This window comes from Gavia stellata, chromosome 3 (genome assembly GCF_030936135.1).
Source record: "Gavia stellata isolate bGavSte3 chromosome 3, bGavSte3.hap2, whole genome shotgun sequence".
Classification (NCBI taxonomy): Eukaryota; Metazoa; Chordata; class Aves; order Gaviiformes; family Gaviidae; genus Gavia; species Gavia stellata.
In genome coordinates, this window is record NC_082596.1 from 55169117 (window position 1) to 55188246 (window position 19130).

The 19130-nt window shown below is 37.8% G+C and overlaps 1 protein-coding gene across 1 annotated transcript; it reads right to left on the bottom strand.

Annotated features, from left to right (window-relative positions):
- Positions 1-668: 668 nt before the first annotated feature.
- Positions 669-16356, bottom strand: AKAIN1 (A-kinase anchor inhibitor 1). Its single transcript, XM_009812422.1, has 2 exons — positions 16247-16356; positions 669-918 (listed from the first exon to the last, which is right to left on the bottom strand). Exons 1-2 carry the CDS (start codon positions 16354-16356, stop codon positions 669-671), a joined length of 360 nt encoding a protein of 119 aa, XP_009810724.1.
- Positions 16357-19130: the final 2774 nt, after the last annotated feature.

The window sequence follows — 19130 nt, forward strand, 5'->3', positions numbered from 1 at the left end:
AAATATTTCAAATAAGTAGACTAAAACTTCAGTACTTCTAACTTCTTTTTAAAAAGACATAGATCATAGGTCTATGATCACAGTCATAGATCACAGCCACTGCAGTCTTACTGAATTGCTTTTTTTTTTCCCAAGATGAAAAAAGAAATCGGTTCACCGAACTTACTAAATCCACTTTATACTACTATTTCACATAGTCCATGTTTAATCAAAGCAAAGTACAAACTCATGCTTCAAGGCAGCCTGAAAGCATTTTGCTACACTCAACAGTATAATATTTCTTCGGTGAAGACAGCTTCAGTGAACCCAGTAACTCAAAGAGTCCGTCGAGCTGAACCGACATAAAAGTTGCGCGCAGAACTTACATGAAAGTGCACTGACAACAAGCTTCTGAGAATAAGTCCATACCATAAGAGCTTGTGCTTGAAACTACTTTTATAGCTATGGTTATTGTTTCTGTTAAGAGGCACTGCATAAATATGGAGTTAGTCATCTAATGCACTTAATATTTCTCAGCTGAGGACTATTGCAGCTTTACCCTATGTCTAGGTGTGAATATACTTTGGTTTGCTTTACAACAGTAACATTGCACTAGCAATACAGCTGATACTAAAGAGAAGGCTGAAAACACTGCAGACTGGAGGACTGAAAAAAAACAATCCACTCCTTTACTTCTTTTCATGCTTCTTGGTTAATTTTCCTCTTTCTAGCTGGAGGCTCATACTGCTGTTTGTGTGCTTCTCCTTTTGCTGGCTCTCCTGGGAAACTTGCTGCACTGCTCGGAGGATAGCAGTCTGCACAATCTGCTTGCTGGCGTTCTGCAGCTTAACTTCGTCTTGCTCCGTCCCTGGCTTCTCACCTGCCAGAACCAAATGATAAAGAGAGGGAACTAAGCATCTGTGGCTGCTCTGTGAACACCTGAAGGACAGAAAAAGAGGAGGGGAAAGAAACAGAGTGCTTGGGAACAGTTTATTACATAGGAAACCTGCTAATGAATGAAGTAGGGTGGGAAATGCCTCTGCGTGCTTAGCGCTACAGGATTGAATGAAGGGGGAGATTTTGAGTCATATAGCTCAGTTACCCACTTCCCAGCTCTGGGGACACCTGTGGCTTCACAGCTGAAACAAGCACAGTTGCATTCTGCAGCAAGACAGGGAAGGAGGGTTTTCTCATCCAGCTGTGAATCACATCCTTTTTCACTTGAGCTGTGCTTCTGGGTGGGGAATTGGACTTCATTTTGCAAGCCTGACATGGTCTCCCTCACCACCATACAGAGAAAAAGCTATTTCATTAACATTTCTATTTACTTTTACTTCAGATTAAAAGCCCTCATCCATCAAATTCCAGTTGATTTCAAGGTACAAAATTTTGTTAAGTGTCAGTTTATTAATCCTTAGCTACATTTGCAAAAATATTTGCAAAAGCATTTAAAAATGCTCAGATTGCTATAGGTAAAACAGAAAAAATAACCCCACAACATAGTCTATAGCAACCTGACAAACATGTATTTCTTATGTGACACTTCCTTGTTTTGCCAAAGTGCTAAAATCTGGAGAAGAACAAAGTAATGTAGTGTGACTACTGACATTTGGTAATGAAGAAGAGTAGTTTATGTTAAGACGTTTCTCTTTGGAAGTAGTTTGACTCCTAACACAAATGACAATTCGGACAATAAAGAATGCTGTGTAATGTTCAAAGCTGATCTTGATATAAAAAACACAATTCTGAATTAAGGTGATGTACACCTATTGGCATTTAGGAAAATTTAGACTCAGTTGCTAATTGAAATGCTTAGACTAGGTGCTTATTTACATCACTAGATTTGATTTTAAAGGTTTTTAAGATGCTCATCTTAGTTCGTTCTTAATTGGCAGTTGTGCTCAAGTATTTCATTAAACAGGATTTGTATTTTACTGTCGGAAATTATATATATCTCTCTCTCTCTACTGCTGTATATTAAGAATTATGTCCTGAGAGAAATAAACCAGAATAAATTAAAGGTGAGCTGCTTTTATGAGAGGTCCACATCTGGAATTGTGATAAATTCCCAATGTTCTTTTTTGCAAGTAAATTTAAGATAGAGACAAAAAGTAGAATCACTTGTTTACCTTAAGGAAGACATTAATAAGATGTGATACACTTGAGGGAAGGGACATGGTCCTGCACTTGGATCAAGGCAATCCCCAACATCAATGCAGACTGGGTGGTGAATGTACTGAGAGCAGCTTTGTGGAGAAGGACTTGGGGATACTGGTAGATGAAAAACTGGACATGAGCAGGCAATGCGTGCTTACAGCCCAGAAAGCCAGTTGTATCCTGGGCTGTATAAAAAGAAGTGTGGCCAGCAGGTCGAGGGAGGTGATTCTGCCCCTCTACTCTGCTCTGGTGAGACCCCACCTGGGTTACTGCATTCAGCTCTGGCCCCCCCCGCACAACAAAGACATGGGTCTGTTAGAGTGGGTCCAGAGGAGGCTCAGGAAAATGATCAGAGGGCTGGGACAACTCTTCTATGAAGAAAGGCTGAGAGAGTTGGGGTTGTTCAGCCTGGAGAAGGGTCTGGAGAGACCTTATTGTGACCTTTCAAGTACTTAAAGGGGGCTTATAAGAAAGAGAGAGACTTTTTACCAGGGCTTGTAGTGACAGGACAAGGGCCAATGGTTTTAAACTGAAACAGGGTAGATTTAGATTGGACATAAGGAAGAAATATTTTAGGATGAGTGTGGTGAGACACTGGAACAGGTTGCCCAGAGAAGTTGTGGATGCCCCGTCATTGGAAGTCTTCAAGATCAGGTTGGATGGGGCTTTGAGCAACCTGATCTAGTGAAAGATGTCCCTGTCCATGGCAGGACAGTTGGACTAGATGATCTTTAAAGATCTCTTCTGACCCAAACCATTCTGTGGTTCTGTGATTCCATGATCTGTGAGCCCAAAACAACCACCAGCAAAATGATCAAAGCTTACTCTATGGGAAAGAAATAATTCATTATCTCCCATGTTTCTTTGAAAGAGCTTCAAAAAATACACTTATTTCTATCATGTTCATATTATACATGTTCTGGCTGAAAGTAAAATACAAATGTGGCTTAATTCTATTGAAATTGAATAATTTAAAAAAAAAAAACCTCAACTGTACTGAGATGACAAAGTTTGTCTACAATTCAGAGGTTAAAACCATGAAAAGTTAGAAAACATATTTTAAGTTGGAAAAGCTGTCTGAATGGAATCACTTGAATTCTTGGCACAATCAGCTTCCCTGATTCAGTTTGTTCTACTCCTCAGCAGTTGAAACAGTGTGTTTTGGATAAAATTCAATGTTACTTAACAGTAAAGTACAGATATTTCTTTATTACTCAAATATGAACTCACTTTGTATAATACAATGAGTTAGTCTTCTTGCTGGGCTGAAAAAGATCAGCCAACTCAGCTGATGTTCAGAAGATAATACATTAACAAAAGCATGGATAAACATAAAATTGTAAATACAAATAAGTATGTTGGAATGGACTATGGGGTTATATGAAATGTGAAAAATTGCCAACCCCTATAGCCATAAAAACACCAGAATTTATTGTTAAAAACATACTGACATTAAGCACATTGCTGTTGAAAATTGCTGTTTTCTTTCCTTAGGGATGCTTCATTATTTATCAGTTCTTGCCACTTAATCTACAAAATCTGAACTTTAAATATTTTTACATTAGGAAGGTTATCCACAGTAATACCCAGTTGAAAAAAGGACAGTTTTCCAGTGAATTTCTACCCAAGTTTTTCAGTTGTTTATCATGGAGCAAAGCCTGCCTGAAAGCACCACTCAGGTAAATGAGACCTGGATTACATCTGCCCAGCTCTAACTCATTAGATGATTCTTTTATTTGCTGGGAAAACAAACCAAGAATAGAGAACCCAAAACCTCTGAACTACTTCTGCCCTGCCTCTGATGGTTTAGGTATGCACAGAAAGGAACTAAGGCAGCTCAGACAAACTTAATGATTTTACACCTGTGTAAGACAGTTAGGGTGACAGTAACCCAGGTAACAACAGCTAATTGGTTTTGGACACAGAGAGAGTCAAAGATGCTAGCCTGGGGTGATGTGACCAATGAGACCATTGGCAGCTTATGTTGACCATCTAACTTAGAAATCAACAGTGAAAATAATAACCCTTTTTGAGGGGGATACCTGACAATGTGTAGAGATCTGAGCCTGCCTGTGGACCATTACATGTAGAAGCTGGACAGCCAGCCAGGAGCCAGACATGTCGAGCAGTCAGACACAACATCCAGCTCCCCTGGGTGTGTGGTGTCCATCACAGCTGGTCCATCTGGACATGATCCTGGGCAAATGGTTGTAGGTGACCCTGCTTGAGCAGGAGTTGGACAAGATGACCTCCAGAGGTCCCTTCCAACCTTAAGCCTTCTGCGTTCCTGTGGTTCTAGCTGGTGAGGCTGCCATAAACCCCAACTTTTCCACTTCCTGAAGGAGTAAACAGCAGTCTCTGGAAGAGTATCCCCACTACGTCCTCTTCTTCCAATTATTCATTTCAAGGAAAGCAGTTAGCACAAAGCTGTTTTCTGAGAAGCTCATTTGTTTATTGATATGCTGGACCTACTCCGAGCAAGAAGAGAGGGATTGACTAAGGAAAGCAGAGATGATGACTCATGCAAGGATCCCAAAGGGGCTGAGCTGGAACATATCTATCAAACTGCTCCACCTTGCTGAAATACAGACTGCTGTGGACATAAACAAAGGCAGAAATTTGAGTACCTATAGAATTAATCAGGCATTTTAAGTACTGCATATTTTCAATTAAGTAAAACAGAGACATTGCTCCTGTTGTCTAAGTATTTGGTATTTAGCTAATCAAAATAAGAGTTACTAGGGTGGTAAGATAAAAAAATCATAGATAAAAATTAATTGTAAGATTTGAAGAATAACTAGTTTAATTAAAATTCCATGACAAAAGGTCACTTGAAGTAATTGCTGGGAAAAACTTGCAGGATAGCAGAAACAGCATTCTGCCCACTAGTTATTCTTGTCTAATGACTATTTTTTTTCTCTTGATGTCAGAAAATCTTTTCTACTTATACTCTACCTTTAAACGCTCATCTGACTTATACAGGAACCCAGCAACCTAATTCTGTAAATAGAGAACTGAAAAATCCAGGTTAAGTGATGTTAAATGCAAGATAACAATTTTATCATTAAGACATGACAAAGTCTCTTTAGCATGTTTTTATTACCTTATCTTTCACTTGGTAAGTTTTATGCCAACTAACATAGCAGATGAAAAGTAATATGCAAACTCCAGCGTAGTTCTGCAATCTAAAGTACAGTTTGAAAGATTCAAAAAACATCAACATCTTGGACTGACTGCAGGAATAAGTCACATATTCCACTTTCATCTAAAACTAGTGCCATATATCAGTACCTCAAAATTCCCTTGGCTCGCTTGAAGATGTTGCCCATGAAGGAAAATATGCTAGCAGTTTGGAAAAAGAATAAAAGCATTTGAAGTAGATTCCAAATACTCATTTCAATTACGAGAACTAATATTAGTTTAAGTCCAAGAACATCTTGTGTGGGAGACTTTACATTCTCTGTGATGTTTCTGGACTATGGAATATGCCTAGAAAAGTATACGTGGAAAATGATAGCTCCAGAGAAAGAGCATTTAGCACAGATTAAATCTTGAAGAACTTCACTCTGGTTGCACATGGACCTTTTCTCATTTACACACTTCACTTTCTTCAAAGCATCCTGTGTTAATTCCTTTCCAGCCTGCAATCAAAGTAGTCTCCTGCACTTTCTGTTGATATCCCCTGTGCCTTTTCCCTTTCAGCTTGTTACAAGTTAAATTTAATATGCCTTATAAACACTCAGTATCACTCAACAACAGGTCATTTGTTTGAATCAGCAGTTCTCTACCGTATCTCTTCATAGGACTGTTGAGAACACTATTATGAAGCTAAACTACCACAGGCATGACCTTGCTCTTGCAAAGATGCAAGTCCGTCCCAGATCCACTGATGCTGGCAATGAACTGCAGGGGAATGAGACACTTTTCAGTGGGTGCAGAATCAGTGATTTTGAAGGAAACAGAAGGAAAGAAAGCAGGGGCTACATGGTGAATGAGCTGTGGTAGGAAGGAACTTCGGACTCTTGAAGAACATGGACTAGAAATACTTTATCCCATACTTTTTGAGAAGGCATTAGTCATGCATGAGCATGCATGACCATGAATGTACATCCAATCTCAGGAAAATTATACCGTCTCTCAGTTATCCCTTTTGCTTCTTCACATGTATGAGGTCACTGCTTCTCCCAGAAGAAAAATAATGCCTTTAATTTTAATTCACCTTTTCTTGAAGCATGTGACATTTATGCAGCTTATCATGTCTTCCTGCAGGTTAGGTCTCATTCTGTCTTGAGACACTTGCATTTGAAGAGAATAGCTTAGCTTGTATGACAAGTTCCATGAATCCCAAGGGCCATGCGTCAGAGGTCAAAAGTTTATGTTCTGCTTCACAGGAATACAAATGCAGTTTAATTCCAGCAAATGAATACCACTAAAGTTGTTCTTCTGGGAAAAAAGAGATTTTTGTTTGTGTAAACAGCTTTGAGCTTAACCATATCTAAAACTAACAATAAAACCCACATTCCTCTAAGCAAACTTCTGAGAAATTTAGAACTTACAATTACCCAAAATGTATTCCCCTGTTAGCTACAATTTTAATTTGCGCAAAATCTCTGAAGCTGAAAGAGCCATGAAGCAAATAAACTTTCATCATTTTTACATGAGATTATGCAGGTATATCCTTCAACCAGAAAATTTACTATTTGTTTTATCAATATATTGATTCGGATTGCAATAGTTAATTATTACACTACTTTCTGCAGCATTGCAACAGAACTAATTTTTTCCATTATTAATAAAAATTAATAATAATCCAATTAAAATACTGCTCTCTGGTAAATCTAATTCAATTCTATTGAAAATTACTACTGTAATTTTTATAATTCAACTGACAGTACTAATGAAATTTTTAAATGGAATGGAAGTATAAATAGGCAAGACTGTGATGGTAAGACTTCATCACAAGGTCTAGTATAGATGTATGGGAGCTGTATTTATGGAAGAAGTTGTAGGATATTACCTAAATTGTATTAATAAACTGTAGATCTTTCAAAAAATTAAAGAACCTGGCAATTTTGTAACGACATAATGTACGTGTATATGTTGTAGTAATTAACAGTAACATTCTTTGCATCAATATTGATGTTGTTCTACTACAAGAAACGAAGTTCAGTTCTTTAACCTCCCATTGGCATTGGGCAGAGACATATCTCTCCACCTTGCTGGCCACTGCACAGAACTTTCAGGTGAGCCTCTTCTGGTGAATATTTTGTAACCTGTGAATTGAAATGGTTAAAAAAATCTCCTCCTTTGATTTGCTTTATAGGTTGGTACTAAGATTTCAGCACTAGAAGCCTAATTTGAAGAAGAGATATAAAATATGAGGCTGCACAGCATCCATAATCAGGAAATGTTGATGAGTCATGTTAATTACATCCAAAATGAATGAACACAGCAGTCAGCCAGGGTTGAAGGCTTTCCAACACATGTGCACAAACCCAACTTTATGCATGAGTGTCATTAAGCTATTTACAGGATGAGAGACCTGATTTGTCTCAATGTCAGAAATGATGCCAGTTCAGAGACCTCATGAAAAGGTCCTACAATTAAGTTGTAAGTTTAATCTTAAAAAAAAATAAATAAGAAATGTATTCTTAACTGTATTAGAGTTAATTCTGTCCAGTACTGTTCCTCATGCTCTAAAACAGAGCCTTGTGAGGTCCCGACTGATAGCTGTCCAGTATCAGAGGGCAATACTTGGTTACCCTGATTCCTTGAGGAAGAAAGGAGGACACTGAATGTATCAGAAATGCTAGAAGTACTTTCACGTAGAATTGTCATGTTTTTTCCAATTCCCTAACCTGCGGTGTGCAGGGGATTTTAACACTCACTTTCACTAGAAAAGTCATGGCTCAGTTCAGTTGTATTTTCTGCCCTAACCTCACTCCTTAATTCCTGCCGTGCAACCAGCACGGAAGAGGAACTGTATCAGGAAGGGGGCCAGCACAGACTACTTTACTCTTCAAAACAAATTATAAGAATGAGGCTGGAACAACTCTGCTCTGAACACAAATCCAGGAGGAATGAAAGGACGAAGGAGAAGAACAGAAATCCAGATGAACTGTCTCAAAGGACATAATATCTCCAGAGTAATACTTCATTGTATCTTTTTTATCCAGACATTAACTATATCTGAACTGAGTTTTCGTAATTTTTTTCCCCACTGAGTTTTGCTCTTTCTTAAGAGAAAAGAATATCTGGAAGTCTCTTTGGTTTGTTTGCTATATAAAAGTTATCTTTTTGAAGACTGCAGTGAGTTATTTCATACTATTTGAAATATGCCAGCCAAAATGAAGCTTCCAAAGTTTCTTAGATTAAGAGGTTGTTGGGATCTACAAATACATTATCTATTCTTAAGCATTTTCTCAACATGTTTTAGTAAGATTTCTTACCATACTTTAATAAGATTAACTGAAAATAGATTATACACTTCAGTCTATATATTTTCTAGGTATTTTCACATATAGCAATAAATTCAATCCTTAAGGACTATGTCTTTTCAGCTTTGAAGACTGGATGTAATTCAAAGTAGTAGTCACTGAAAATTCTGGCACACCCAAAACCATAAGTGTGATACTGAGGCTTTGGTCCCGGAAGGAAAATTTCTGGATCTAATACTAGAAACTAACATTAACTTATGAGTGTTTTTTAACTTCTAGGCTAGACTTCAGTGTATTAAAAATAAGATACTTCCTAAAGAGCATCTGGGACCAGCTGCCTCAAAGTTAATGAAAAACTTAAATTCTCTTCATCTGTGCAATTTTGCTATTTGTTTTAGGGAACACACTTTAAATACTGAAATAAGAAATCTCTGCATCAAATGCTGTGCTTCTCCCAGGAAGGGAAAGGTCCAATGGCACAGATACAGGTGACCCATATGTCATCTAACTCCCTCTGCCTTCTATTTTCTACTGTTTAGGTGCTCAGAGATTCCTAGCCAAAAAGAAATAATTAAGCACAGAAAGCTAGATAACATTTAGGCCTTCTGAATCTGTACCCAAAAGCTCATTGGTGGACTTGCACAAATCCCCACTGAAATACCCAGCTTTGCTAGGTGTTAGAAGACTTTTGGTATCCACCACTGTATAGCATAAGTGAAAAGAAAATTTTCAATGGAGGCATATTCCACTACTAAAGGTTTCTTCTGCTAGCTGTTGTGTTCATGTTTCTGCAATGCTTTGTGGTTCTTGGCCTTTAAGAATAATGTACAGGTTAATTAAAATTTGCAATATCTGAACCCTATTTTTTTTTTAAGTGAAGAAAATAAGGAAGTAGTTATGTAACCTGTCAAAAGCCAGCAAATCAGTGAAAACATCCTGCTACATTTTAGATGTGTTTCAATTTATACCAGATTATTCAGAGAGTCTAATTTCAGAAATTGTCTTGTTAAACCTCAGCTGAAGTAGAGCCCTTCCTTATCTCTAAAAAAACCAAACAAAACCCACAAAACCCTAAATTTTCACATGCTCAAAACAGTATAGAAAAACTTTCCTGCTTATTCTAGGATGTAAGTGGAGTTTGAAGGCTGTACATAAGGCTATTAGTAATTGAGGCTGAGATTTTATATGTATGTTAGTATACACACAAACTCACAAAAGAAAGTGAATCAGAGATTATATAAATTGAAAGTGCACCTTGAAAGAGTAAAAAACAGGGTTTTTTCATAGCTGTAATCTTGACAGAATCTCTGTTTGCAATGAGATGCCATGACATGCTGTTTTCCCCTCTTGGAGCTAATTCTCTAACTTCCCAGAGAAATATTTTCTGCTCTATTAAGAAAACTTACTTGAAGACAAAATGCAATGTCAATCTGTGAGTACTTAACAGAAGTAGTAATGGATATGCACCCCCTCCACTCCATACTGACAAATGGTGGATTCACTAATCAAAGTAAGAAAATACAGTGTCATTATATCAAATATGCATAATACAAAGTGAAGCAAATGTAAGTAATCCACAGGAGATTATATTTGCCTTACCATTAGAGAAATATGTGAATAGAATATGGCTCAGTTTATTTCTTCAGGCAGAAAATTTCAGACTCTCTTGAAGAAGGAAGACAGCATCTTCTGATAACATGACTACAAGCATTTGCAGGGTCAGACAAGAGCAGCACAGAGCTCACCTGCCTTGACTTCCCTGGCAAGGCATTCTAAAGGAACCTGAAGCATTTTATGGCTATTCAGGTCAGCTTTTCATTTCTGCTAACATCAGTAAAGATTCTGCTCCAATTGCAATCCCTTAAAAATAATAAATCTTGTTCTGTAGGGGCTTGCAAATTATTATGGAAAGAACACACTACAAATGGGTAAGCAGTACTCAGATAATTTCAGAAAGCCTATAAAAAATTATTAATACATTGGTTGCAAAGAATTTTTGCTTAACTTAGTATTTGTAAACTTAATACAACAGATTGTGTCCTTAATAAAACCCTTAATAGACAAGATTGAAAGTATAGGAATAAATCTACCTTTCACTGTATTTTACAGTAAGTGCATTTAATTTCCATTATCATGATAAAGCTTACAAGGTTGGAATCATATTATTTATGTCTATAACAAGTACAACAGAGCAATTCATCTAGAATAATAATGATTTGGAGGGACAAACTTTAGAGGTCAGTGTAACTCATTCCTTTTGTACATTCACTGTTTGACTTTCCTGCTCAATACATGGAGCCCATACACAGTGCCGGTAAGGATGCTAATAATGACTGTATCACTTATTACCACCATCCCCCAACTATGAACAACTTCTTCAATATAGGCCACTACACAGCCACTGTGAAGAAAGAATTCTTTTCACTGCTAACCTGAATAGGACTCAGCCCAGTGATATGGAAGTGAAAGATGCCAGCCTCACTTGTTTAAGCCTTCAGTTCTGTTAAAAATAATTTGAAAAAGTAAATTCTGTGCCAGTTTTTAGCACTATGTTGATTCATACTTTAAAGAAATGTTGCACCTAGGACTGTTGACTACTTTTTAAGCTTGCTAATTTCATCACATTTCTGAATACCTCTGAACTAACTTTCTTTCACCTCACTAATGAGATCTGTTATTGGAGTTTCGCAGCAGGGGAAAGATCAATGTGTTATTGGGGAGAAGTCACCACAAGAAACAATTTTTCCCCAGCAAAAAAGAAGAAATTTCCTCCTATATGATTGCTACCTACCAGGCAACAAACACTTTGAAGTGTTGAGAGCTCTTAGCTGCAAATACATTCAGTTGGATACTTCGGGGGAGCAACTGGCCTGCATACTCATACCAACCATCACAAATTCTGGACAAGAAAACCATTATATCACACTGCATGAGGTCTGTAAAATAGTCTTGCCTATCGCCTCCAAATTATGTCCATGACATGGTCTTTGCCAACACTAAGCTCATGAGAAAGAATCCTACATGTATATACTATTATATCTTATATTACGGAGGGGTTTTTTGGTACTGCAGAATTTAGAGCTTTAGCAGAATGTAGCACAGCAGTTAACAGGGACAAGGACTGTGCCCTGCCTTACTACAATTGTTCTCATGGGTAAAAGGCACTTCATAACTGAGGGTCTCAGAGTATCACACTCGGCACAAACACTGGAGATATCCCACAACAGGTTATCTTCACAAAAGTAAAGTTATTGGTAGCTATTTTTCCATTCATTAACAGGTCTCTCCATAGTGTCTTGATCCATGCATTACAGACAGGGTTCTTCACAGTACCTATAACTCTATAATCAAAAAAAAGGCTATCAAGAAATTTCATGTTTTCACATCTCACAGCACAACAGGTTTGTTGCTTTCCCAGTTTTTCCACTAGATAAGATCAGGACTATTCAGACAAGTAAGCACATCTGTTTCGGCGTACAGCTGCTATGTCTTCAGTTGCAGTTTAATGAGATTCCTAAAATGTTTGGTACAGGATGCGCTTCTGATCTTCAGTGTCATTATGCAAGTCTGCTATACTGCTCCTAGCTTAAAAATGTTAAGAACAGCTGTGCTGCTGAAAAGCTAGTTGAAAAGCTATTGGCAGTGCTATTGTAAGGAAAAGGTGCTGAGCAGTGAATATTCTGACTTCTCTAATGTCTATCTTTAAACTTTAAGTGTGTTCACACATCTTTTTTTACATAAAAATATTGATACAGAAATGAGTTCTACCTCCTCCTCCTTCTTTTGGGATTGCAGGGTCATGAGTAAAGCCTGTGTCTTCCTAGTTATAGAGAAAACGTCAGGTAAGAAGGAATTCTTCAAGTCACACTGAAAAATAACAAGATTCACCTGAAAGATGAAATCACACAATTCAAAGTAGATACAAGCTTAAAGGATGGGAGGGTTCAGGCACTGAAACAAACTGCCAATGTAAATGTTGCAATCTTTCTTGATGTATTCAGATCAACACTGATTCCTTTCTAAAAGATATTATTTAGCCAAAAATACAAATTCCTATTCAAGCGAACACAGCTCGGCACAGTACTGACTGGGTGAAACAGGGACGGCCTGCAATGATGAGGCTCTGTAATTTGGTAACTTTTTACAGTCTTACATTATAGAGTAAAATTCTCAAAATATACTAAAATCATCACTGAAATGATAATCTAGTGAGAGTTACTTAGAAAACACATTAGGTAGCTCAAATATCCTTAACAAGTTTCTAAATCTATTCCCAAGCTAGTTTTAAAAAAGCAGGCCATCTTTCTGCTATATCAGTACATACACATAAGGGCAAAGGCCTAAGACATAACTGTTTGAGTGACTCGTGCAAAACAGCATGAGAAAAAAAATCTTTGGAGCATGAAAAACACCTTTGTATCCCTCTTGTTCAGGCAAATTGGAAGTAAATAACATGATTTTAAAATTTATTTTAACTTTCCATATGAAAAAGTTTTAGGTGTGAAAATAAGTAGGGAATATGCCCATGGTCATTTTTCAGAAAAGTAACTGAAAGCAATTTGCAAAGAGGTGGTACGATATTGATTAGCAACATTTAAAATTATTGTTAAATTTTACGAGTTCATTTAAAAACAAACATAAGATTATTATTGATCAGATAGGTTGATACTGGAAGTGATCACTCCTCCGTAAACTAATGATGTGGTAACAGGAGAAAGCTGGCTGCATTCTATAGTTTTTGCTGATGCTTTAGAACAAATAAACTTTTTTAATAACTCTTCATTCCTTACCTTACAAGGACAGACATTTAATCTGTCGAATTATTTATAGTTATCGACCTTTTATAAGCTAATTTGGTAGTGATTTTTTTTTTTTAATTCTGGAATACACTATCATCTGAAGTCTCCTAAGAAAATCTGCCAATTCAACAACGATGACTTCTTTTTGCTTTTTTACCTAATCCAAAACCTTGAAATTTCATCCTTCTCTACTGCAGTCCCATGCATACCTCCATCCAACAATCAGTAACAATTTTGTCTACTTCTCTGGCTGGCTAAAGCAGTTCAATTCAGGAACAGTAAAGAAGCTAAACTTTGCCATGTGTACTTTGTCTGCATTTCCATTACGTGTATCATCCCCTATTGTAAGGGTATTATGTCATGTGGGTATCCTCCAGGTACAATGAACTCCCAGACATCTCATAGAGTTTGCATTGCATTTCCTATACACCAACCTATCATCAGGCAACCAGCACAACAAAGTGCAATGAAAGCTCAGTCAGATGAAGCCAAGTAAGGAAAAATGTACTTTTCTCAGTTCCTTTTTCTGGAACAGACTCAAATTAATTAAAACTGGGTATAAAGAAAGATCACATATGAACAGTAGCTTTTTGCATACCTGTAAATAGCAATATACTGTCTAGAATGATCCAGAAAGTCCAATTCTGACCATGAAATACTGTCTTTTTTGTAACAATTTTGACCTATCTATCTCAGTAATATCCAGGCCTGTTTTGGGGGGTGTGGGTGTGGTTTGTTTGTTTGTTTTGCAGGGTTTTGCTGGGAGATGTTGGAGGTATTTTTATATAATAGCTGGTTGTAAGATTTAGAGAAAAGAGCTGAAGCTTAACAAGAAAGTATCTATTTAGTCAATAGTCAGTTGGCTTCACCCTTTAAAAAGTATATTTAAACTTGGTAAGCTTCTTCTACTTCACAGTTTATAAATAGAGCATGTTAATTCAGTGCTCTGCAATAACATATCCACTACCCCTTAAGGAAGGGAGCGGCATCTTACCCATATGCAAAATCTTATCTTTGTCTTCAGATAAAGAAGTTCCACTTTTTCCACAAGGGAGTTGCCTTTTGATTGTTGTTGTTTTCTTTTTTCCACCCCCGTCCTGGAAAGATGTTTATCATTCCGACCCTAATCATTTACAGTTAGACAAATCTTTCTCTTCCTCCCCCAACAAATAAATGAAACAGAAAATAAGGTCATTCATCACAGTGAGATAAAATCAGAAAGTTGACTCAAGAAATGAAACTCAATTTCTTAGTAAATTTATAGTATTCCTATATCACATGGCCTTAAGTACTATAAAGATGCTAAAGGTGTACAAAACCGTGATTTTTTTTTTTTTTTTTTTAAATCTGGAGAAGAGGTAATGCCAGGGCAGGGCTGATTTACAGTGAAGAAAAGCGATTAAAAAATGCAATCTACTCAAGCTTGCTCTGTCTGAATACAAGAGATGATAAAGCAATCAGAGGGACTTGACAATCTCTTTTACAAATTCCTACTTAGTTACACTATGTATATTATGGCAATATTTGCAGGAAACCATGGGCTTTTCTTTTAATAAAAGCAGATTGTAGAAGAACAACCTTACAAGACAGATTTAGACAGATTTTTTTTTTCTTTCTGGATTAGAGTTGTGAAAAGAACAATTCATGCAGTTATTAATGAGATTTGGCATTTGTTCATTGTCAGCCTTTGGGGAAAATAAGCATGTTTTCATTATTTTAGAGGTAATCTCTTCCTGCAGTATTCCAGTCTCATACTGCATTTCAAAAATGAGTACAGTAAATGGTGGCAGTCTGTCAGATAAAAGGATTTCAGAAAAGAGCCACTAATATTGAAAGGTGTACTTCAAAACAACAGTGGCTAGTTCTATTAAGATAAATAACTTGGTCCCAATTTCAGAACACGGTGTATGGGAAAGTATCCAATTAGACAGCAACTGGGCAGTTGAAGAGACAAAATGAACTTCTGATTGTTGAAAAAGTATATTAATTTCTCAAAAAATTAGACTTTGTTGAGTTATTGAGTTAGCAAAGTCAATCCCAAGATCATTTTTTTAATGAAGGTATAAAGTTTTTGGATTCTTAACCCTTCACAGACTGGATATAGAATTTCAAAGACAGACAAAACTTCTGTTAGCTTTGCAAAACAAAGGTATTAATAGTTACTCATTGTCAAGTTGCAGCCTTTACTTTCCCTTTTCTATTGACCCACTATTTTTACTGACAATTATGCATCTTTGAAGAAGTTAATTTCAAGTCATTTCACTACAGAAGATGTTATGCATGACTTACATTTATATCCTGGAGCTAGTGGGCCTCTGATCTCTTTCTGAACAACAAACAGCCTATTTCCAAACAGAACATACCAAGTCCAGTGCAGATTCGCTGTAGTTTCCCTTCTTCTATGATGTAGCACATATACTACACAGCATGGATTCTGCACCCTTATAGAGTGCGGTCTCACATTAGACATGAGCTCTTGCAGAAATTTTCAATTTTGCTCCAGTAAAAACTGGACTGAACAAACTTGCTGTTCTCACCTATTCAAATACTTGGGGTGGGGCAGGGGGAGGAATGGAAATTTGTAAAATACCTCCACGAGTTTCAGAGGTCGTCTTATTGGCAGCCACCGGTGTGGGTGCCGGGGGGGACACTCACTCTCCAGTCACTGCAAAGCCACGTCCCCCTTCCTGACCCTTTTGTGCAGTCTGACAAGCGCAGTCCCCTGCATGCTTGTACAGGAGGCTCCTGTCCTGATGGGAACCACAGGGGTGATCCTCATAACCTCCAGCTCCACAGCTAAACACATCCTAAGTTAAGCCACCTTCTTTGAAACCGCCTGTCTCTGCTCGGTGGCAGCTCTGGTTCAGCTGTTACCCCCTCCCCCGCAGCGCCCGGAGTAGCTCTCCAGCACGGTCGGGGCCTTCCCGCTGGGCTCCCTCGGCCGGGCACGGGAAGCGGCTGCCCTTACCTGGAGCGAACACCATGGTGCCGCCCGGGCGCGGCGCGGCTCGGCACCTCGGACAGCTCCCGGCCCCGCACGACTCGGCACCTCGGACAGCGCCCGGCCCCGCACGACTCGGCACCTCGGACAGCGCCCGGCCCCGCACGGCGGCGGAGGCGGCTGCGGGCCGCGGTCCCTCCCTCCACAATGCGGCGGGGCGGGGAGGGGGCCGGGGCGCAGCGCGGCCCCGCGCCTCCACCGCCCGCACACACAGACACACACACGCTCTCAGGGAATCATCACCGCCACAACTCGTTGTCCTGCAGCAGCAGCAGGGGGAAGGGCAGAGGAGAAAGGCAATAGCGATCTGCCCAGCAGGGAGACCGGCTAATTGCTCCCAATTACCTCTCGGCAACAGCCCCGCTGCCTGACATTTAGGGGTGCGCTGCCTTTCACCACAAGCTAACAGCCCTGCTAATAGGCTCCAGCAACACCGGACTTTGTCACAGTATTTTACTTTTCAAAGGTTCAAATGCTGACGAATTTATACTCTGATTTCACAGGCCTGTTAACCCAGCTCTACTGAACAGAAGCGCTTTGATTTAAGTGGGGACATGAATGTTTCAGCATATAAAAGATGACATCAGCGCCGAAAGGTAAATAAATTAATGAATAAGTAATAAAATAAAGAAGAGAAGGGTAAGCACAGAGAGAAGAAAAAACTCAAAATTTTCCACCAACTTTTATACTTCACATTTAATTTGCTTTTATTTCTAAAACCCATGCTCAGAGTTCCTATGGGCTCTGAACTTCTACAACAGAAGTGAGAAGCACAACAGCCAGATGGGACACAATTTAGAGAAACTAACTGCCCTGTTTAAGTCTACACCTGCAAGAAGTGCAGATTAGAGAAAGTAGATTAAAAATCCACACATTTTTAGCATGAATGTTTGCATGTAAATTTTTGCAATTTGCAATACATATCCCAATCACATGTTCATAACCTACGGATATTCCTACAAGCCTATTTCATTCTTTTCATAGTTGAGCATTTTATATACACAGAATTCTCCAATTAAATCTGGAATATTTTAAGTCTCCAAATAAGGTCTTATTCTTTAAGTATGGATACAGAAAAGCACTGACCTGCTTAAGTCATTCTGGCTATACGCTTCAGTAAAAACTCAAGAACAGCATCCCCATCAAACTAATCATCTGGTGACAGTTTTTTCTTTTTTTGGAACACTATAAAAGATAATTTCTCCTTGGAAATGCCTTCCAGATTCATCACCACATACCATTCCTACTATCTGGTTTCTGGATATTCCTTTTATCACAAGATCTTCCCCTTAGCAATTTCAGCTTCTTTATTGCCATTTGTTTGTCTCCTGTCTTTTATTTCAGAGATTCAATTTCACTTCTCTCAGGTGGCAACTGAATTGACTAACCTAAACATTATACCTCTGACTGCTCAGAATGGTGTTCCCTCTAAGAATGTTACTTCAGAAATCTTTAATCTATCCTTTTTTCATTTACCGTCTTTCTCACCTTATGTCTGAGAACTAACAGGATACCTACAAACTGAATTAGAATAATTTCTAGTACAAGTATCCCACATAAAATACAGAAAAGATTACAGTCAGCAATATTCAGTATTCTTAAGAGAGGGATCAAGGTTACCCTATAATCTTTAGAAAATCAGGACTAATACATATTTTGGAAAGACTGTAGGAAAACTTGCACTGGTATTTTTTATGATGCATATGTTATGTGGCCCCTACATACTTTATTCATGTGTTCAATGGAGATTCAGTCATCATGAAAAAAAAAGTTAATCCACTTCTCTCCAAAAAAAAAATATCTATTTGATATATTCTTATTACATCCATTCTCAAAAGAAATTAGATGTAAGTTACTAAGGGAGTGGTTTCAAGATGGTGGAGCAGCTTGTTAAAAGATTTTCACAACAGTAGATATGATTCAGTGATTTGAAGGTCTGTAAGTAACCAGTAAAATTCTAGGTGGGTATCTTAGACTTGGTAACAGAACCTACACCATTTTGGTGAAAGAATACAGGTTCTACACACATCTTTCTTTAACTGCTATCCGTATTTAATCAAATAAATTACCCAAAACAGGCACATTTTATTTTAGAGTCTTCAGTTTTCTTGCTCAAATTAAAAGCTACCAGCAATTAATGTTTTCTGACAGAGGAAAAAAATGTTATCAAAAAGCATCTTGGGCTTCTTTTTTTCATTTCATTAAATTTTGAATTTCAGATTTGGCCACAAGTTTAAATGCACAAAAACCCTGAAATAATTGCACAGGATAGAGTTCTGTAGTGAATTGTCACCTCAAAAAATGTGCAGTTAATGCAGTACAACAATCAAAACAAACAGTGCACTAATAATTATTCTCATTCAACTTCAGATCAGTGGAAAACAACATCAGTTATACCCAAAAAAAGTCCTTGAGAACGAAGCACAGTGGTAAAAATGAGGTTATATCATTAAAATACAATACATGGCCTTGTTCATTTAAAGATGTACCATCAACTTGCATGACATAGAAAATATGAAAGCACTTATAAAAACATCTGTATATATTTTTTCATTAATTATACAGTACCCACCTTGTGTATCATTTAAGTCCTTACTGTTCGAGTGAGGAAAGTCAGGAGACTTAAAAATTCTTGAGTACTTATCTTCAAAGACCTTTTTTTAAGAAGTCTTGACTTACTTGATACTTTGTTAAGAACTTTATCATTTTTAAGTTAACTTTAACATGTTTAGACAGTTACAAAAATCAAGTTGACTG

Coding starts and splice junctions, on each gene's coding strand:
- AKAIN1 (XM_009812422.1), bottom strand. CDS start 16,356: ATGGTGTTCGCTCCAGGTAAGGGCAGCCGCTTCCCGTGCCCGGCCGAG. Junction 919..16,246: donor CGGGCGCTGCGGGGGAGGGG/GTAACAGCTGAA, acceptor TCTGTCCTTCAG/GTGTTCACAGAGCAGCCACA.